We start from the raw sequence: 6,000 nt of genomic DNA, 5'->3' as shown, positions 1-6,000 counted from the left end.
GAAAATTGGGTTCCAGTCTCATCAGGTCCTCAATTACTTCTATTGTTCTTCACAGGATCACTCTCTGCTCTTCCTTCCTCCTTTTGATCCAAGACACCTCAACGTATCTCATGCTGTGCATTGGCAACCTTGTCCAGTTTCTCTATTTTAGAACTGGTTACCAGTAACCCCAATCCCAGCCTTTTGAAATTTGTTTCCCTCTGACTTTCAATCACTGAAATGTCTTCATTTTAAGATCACAATTCTTTATATCAGAATAAGGTGAGAAATTTAAATACAATCAGAAGATGACATCTGAAGGACCAAACACCATCATTTTCTTCTTTGTGAATTTGGAATTATGATATGATTTTTAAACCAGATTTACAGAATCACTTTGCTGATCATTTCTCTCATCCAAATATTTGGGGGATGCTTCAGTGGCAAATACACCTAGTATTGTGTTGTCTTTATTCTTGTTCTGACAGTATCAGGATACTCAGTTAAGAAGAGAGTTTAACCAATCAAAAATAATTCCTTTGGTACAACTGACTTTTTTAATCCTTGAAGTCTTTGTTAATACTGTTTGCTTTTTTCACTTTCTATTTTTTGCATCACAAAGTCCTATTTATTTATATTTTTTTCTTTTTTTTTTCTGTACTGTGAATTGAACCCAGGATACTCATCCTCTAATCTATACTTCTGATCCATTTTAAAATTTTTATTTTGAGACAGGGTTTCACTAAGTCACTGAGGGAAGGCACTGAGGCTAGCCTCAAACTTGGAATCCTCATACCTTAGCCTCAGGAGTTGCTGGGATTATAGGCATGTGCCACCACATCTGGCTAAATTTGCCATTTTATGAGAGGATCCATGTCACGACCCTAACTGCATCTCTCATCATCTCACAGTTGAAAAAGTGACAATAGCCTCCTAGCTAACCTCCCTGCCTCCATTCTCTCCCTTTACTTAAATTCTTCCTGCATCTGCTCTCAGATGAATGCTCCAAAAATTTTCTCAGCCTTTTAAAATATATACTTATATAGATTTCTGCTTTTACCAACTAAATGTGCTTTCTATCAGCTAAATAGAATTTGCTTATTCTTCCCAGAATCTTCACATGTGCTATTTTCTGCACTTGGGAAATTCCTGTTCTTCACCACTGTCTCCTCTATTCCAAACTCATCTCTTGCCCAAGTCAACAGTGAATTTCCTCACTTCACTTGTCTTCTCTGGATGTTCAATATTAATTTTCCTACACTGGAATGTGTTTTATGATGAATATGATGTATAAATTATTTGAAAACAATGATTGCAATTAAAAATTTCTACTATACTTTAGACACTGGCCAGTACACAATAGGCACTAACTAATAATTATAAATGTGGTTGAGAAAATAGCAGTAAACCTTTGGGGGAAAATACAGATAGGTGTAAGTGATTCCACAGTAAGTAAATGGAGCACTGAAAAACATGTTTAAATTGCTTGTGGCCAAATTCAGTTCTAAAAAAAGGCAACTTAGATATGAAAAGTTTGAACTGAATGATTTTTGTTTATCAAACTGTTCCATACATTTTTCAGAGAGCCTTAATGCTTAAAACTGTGACCTCCTATCAGACATCTTAAAACAAAAATGCATGAGTAATGGAGAAATTGGAGCCAGACAATTTTCAACATTAAATTCTCTCCCATAAAAGAGCATGACAATTGCAAGTGTTCAAACTTAACTGATCACGGTGGAACTATTTTCTTTCTTCACTTTAAGTCTGGTTTTATCAGTTCACTATCTCACCATGAAATATGAATATAAGGAGTAGAAAGATATATATGTGGAATAATTAGGGCATATCCTCTGGTCATCAATTTTCTGATTAGTTGTTTAAACAACTAATTTTTTAAAAATAAAATGCCCAAGGCAGTAAACATTTTAAACCAGTGATTCTATAGTCTTATATGCCTTTCAAATACCATGTGAGTGGAGAAGTCTCTTTCCCTTTCTTGCCAAAATATTCTTTCTCACACTTGCCATTTTCCCACCTGTTGCAAAAGTAATCCTTAGGATACAAATCATTTCCCTCTCCTTTTGAACTCTTTTATAAATTTCTCTTTCATAACTGAACTCTTGTTTTTACCTTGAATTGCCCCCTTTAAGCCCCACAATATTAACCATCCACCCTCAACCAAAATATCTACCTTTCACACCATGCGACCAGGTTGAAGCCTTACCAGAAGCCTGAAAGTTTCTCTGTGTTCATATTTTTGAATGAGTGTTTGAAAACAGAACAGATTTGGATCTAATTCAATTAAGGCTTAGAGGCAGTGAAGAAAGACATCTTTTCAGGGAACATCCAGATACATTTCAGAGTCTCCATGGTTAGATTGGAGCCCATACATTATCAAAACTGCCAGATTTCATATTTTGCAAAATTAAACCCATGTTTACATTGTACATCTCCTTGAGCATTGTTTATTCTCAGTGCAGTTTTCTTTTGCTATGTATTCATTGAGTTTATGCATTTCTCATTTGTGCCATCGTTTATGATGTTTTCAGGGTGTTTCACCTTAAAAAGTCAGTTTTAAAATGTATGTTTACACAATCACATAACAATAAATTCGTTATAATTGTCTTAGAACTAGTTGTACAAAGGGTCTTCATAGATTTCCAAAATCCATTTCAGTGAAATGCTGAAAAGAAAAATAAATTTCTTGGGCTGGGGATGTGGCTCAAGAGGTAGCGCGCTCGCCTGGCATGCGTGCGACCCGGGTTCGATCCTCAGCACCACATACAAAGATGTTGTGTCCACCGAAAACTAAAAGATAAATAAATATTAAAAATTCTCTCTCTCTCCCTCTCTCTCTCTTTAAAAAAATAAATAAATTTCCTCACTGTGAAAGCAACTGGAAGAATACATTATGTTCTAGACTAAATACTTATTATACCCTTATAGGTTTTATCTTTCAAAAATCTCATATGAAAATTAAATTTTGAATTGCCATCTAGAAATAAATTTTTATAGATAGAGTACACATTAGTTCCTGAAAATGGTAGAAAAGGTTTCTTGTCAAGTTCCCCAGCACAAGTGTGAATGCTCTGTTTTTGAGTACCTACTAGTAGTGAAAGGATACATTGTGGCCAGCCAACTCAAATTGCTACCCACGTTTAATCATTGTAAATAAAGGAAGCAGAGAGACCCATGTTATATTTTCAGAACTGGCATGCTCAATACAGAACTATTAGTTTAAAAATACCACTGAACATTCTATTTGAATTAATCTAGATTTCTGTGAAAAATAAAATAGTAAAAAGTACAATTGGCCACTTAAACATATACCACTCATTTCATGCAGATTATTAATTTGGTAATTACACATTGCATTAAAGAACAAATAGAGTAAATACAACTTTGTAACATTTGGAAAACAGTTCAGAATTGATAAATTTTCATTTTGAAATACCTATAGTTTTTACAGAAGCAAAATCTCCTTTCTCCGTGGAGAAAAATACATCTATGAAACACCTACATGTGTTGAACTGGACTTTTCAAAGGAACAACTAAATATCCCACTGTGAAGTGAACATGTATAACTGCTAAGCTTTCACATACTGTTGGTGCATAATACATTTTCTGAACAGCTGGATATAGAAAAGCAAGAAAGAAACAAGTAGGATGAACGAAACTCATGTATCACAGGGAATCAGTAATGGAAAGAGGTTGAGAGAAATCATCAAAGCATATTATCTAATGTTTTCTTATACATTGATGTTCACAATTACAAGGCCTAGGCAAATTCTTGATTTTTACATATTGTATACATTTGCCCTTTTTTATGTTTATCCAAGAACTTGATTTATGAACCATTTGCAAAATGCCCCAATCCAACTTGATAAAGGCATCTAGGTGGAGAGTACACCAAATTTGACTAATTGGAAAGCATACAAAGTAGTAATCCACAATAGATACTAAAATAGGGGCACATTACTTACAGCAAATATGGAATAGATTATTCACAGATATTTTGGGGTATGGTGCAGTCACAGTCACTGCATGAGGATGGACAAGTTTAGTCTATCAAATATACTCTTAGAAGCACCGGAAATAGAGATACTTCTGCAGGAACCTTGCACTCATGGCCAAGCAGACACAGTGTACATATAGAACAGTCTATTTCACAACCACTTGGCAGATGAGAATCTCTGCAATTGCTGCTCTACCATTAGTAAGCTCAAATCATTTAGCACTTCATCTGTGAATATTATTTCTTTTCAATTGCTGACACTTGCAGTCAATACATATTTAAATTCAAACTCCAATGATGCTGAAAATCAAGTAAGAAAATACCAATATCTTCATAAAGCTTATAGCAGGTCAAGAGAGCATTTGGAAAAAAGTCTAAATGTAAATTTGTTAGAAAACAGTAAAAGGTGTACTTCAAGATGGGTTTTCAAAGTTGTAAAACTTTTGAAATAAGCCAGAAAGCCGTAAGTGTTGTTCAAAATCATCCTAAAAACTCACACCCTGTCTATTCATTTGCTTAAGAAATGCACATTGTTTACCTACCTACCAGTTTGCCTACAGAAGATATGGCCTAACAAAACTAAAAGCTGTTATTATGAGTTGTTGATTTAGTCTATAGAAGTTGTCCATGGTGTTGGAGAGATTTTACATGTTTCAATCATGTTTTTTTTTTCCTCAACTGATCTTCCTTTACAAACAGTCTTCCAATTGGAGTTAGTCAACAAAATTTTCTTTATAATTTCTGATTTTTCAGTTACTCTATAAAAAGTTATCTTTTCCCCTTAAAGTTAGTTCAGAGTTTTCAAATTCACTTAGTCTTTAAGTTTTCCTTATTTCAAATACCATGTAAATGCTGAAATATTCATAAATATGGGGGAGATAGCTCACCTAATAAGGTTGCAGTCCATGTGGAATAATAAAACCTACGTGAAAACAACAAAGTTTTTAAATTTTTTTTAGGAAGAAATTAAAACTATACATTGGAACAAGGTGCCATACTACAAAAGCAAGTCTTTCCTTCCCCCCATTAGTCAGGAAATATAAACAAAAATATTTGAGTATAAAAGTGATTTCTGTGCCTTTTTATTCACTTTTTCAGCACCTCAATGTTCTTAGGTGTACTTTATGCTTGGTACAGCAGAAATTCTGTATGCTCAGATAGCTGTTTGGAGGATTTCATATTTTTCACTACCAAATATCGCTGGTGAAGCTAAGTTCTTTGGATGATAAAGGTAGCAGGGTATTGTTTCTAGGAAATTCCTGGGTGTCTTTCAGAGTGTTATTAAGGGGTAACTGTCCATTGAGTAGTGTCAGAGGCAAGTTACAGTAAGTATGGTGGTTGTCTAAGGAAGGTACTGGCAAGGTGGTGGTTGGCATCTCATGTTTATAGCCTCTGCAACAGTGCCTCATTTGCATTGAATCTGAATGGTGGAAATCAGGGAGATCAGCTTGAGATGATGCCAGAGTGGCAGATGTACTGGTCATGGCAATTGAGGGTATAGGCTGGAGTTCTCTGAAAAGTCCTTGTTCTGCAGAGTCTAGAACATGGCATCGAGAAAGCATTTCTTTTTTCTTGATAGGCATTTCATATAATAAATGCTTCCAAAACTTAGAATTTAATTTGCTGCTTTTGGGTCCCTTCCACTTGATCAGGGACAGAAGTTTGATGCTTCGCTTTAGGGATTCCATTTCCTGGCAATTCACCTTCCCTTTCAACTCTGTACACTCAATCAAAATCACTTTGATTTCTCCACTGACTAGCATGTTATGGAGTCTGCTTTCCAATTCGAAAATACTCCATCCCCGTCTGAGAATATAGTCTGGAGTTAGCACGATAATAAGTCTTCTGCTTTGCTCAACACATCTTGTGAGATCTTCAATGTATGCTACAAATCACAGAAAGAGAGAAAGAGTAAAACAAAGACATTGCCAGTCTTTAAAGCACCAGGTTTTCACTCTAGTATAGCACAGATCCAGTCTGTCACTAAAGTCCATTACATTTTC

The 6,000-nt window shown here is 35.0% G+C and overlaps 1 protein-coding gene across 4 annotated transcripts in view; it reads right to left on the bottom strand.

Moving 5' to 3' along the window:
* Nucleotides 1-3,875: 3,875 nt before the first annotated feature.
* Il1rapl2 (interleukin 1 receptor accessory protein like 2) overlaps nucleotides 3,876-6,000 on the bottom strand; it is a 1,002,166-nt gene continuing 1,000,041 nt past the window's right edge. For all 4 annotated transcript variants that reach the window (XM_046420860.2, XM_046420861.2, XM_058571607.1 and 1 more), the window contains one exon: nucleotides 3,876-5,882. In XM_046420860.2, coding sequence (XP_046276816.1) covers nucleotides 5,185-5,882 — 698 coding nt within the window. In that variant the 3' untranslated portion in view covers nucleotides 3,876-5,184. The remainder of the gene's footprint in view (nucleotides 5,883-6,000) is intronic.

Source organism: Marmota monax, unplaced genomic scaffold (genome assembly GCF_021218885.2).
Source record: "Marmota monax isolate L192 unplaced genomic scaffold, Marmota_monax_Labrador192_F-V1.1 WCK01_AAM20220418_F8-fsc00050, whole genome shotgun sequence".
Lineage (NCBI taxonomy): Eukaryota > Metazoa > Chordata > Mammalia > Rodentia > Sciuridae > Marmota > Marmota monax.
The sequence above is the reverse complement of the archived record's forward strand: the minus strand, read 5'-3'. Positions and strand labels throughout refer to the sequence as shown.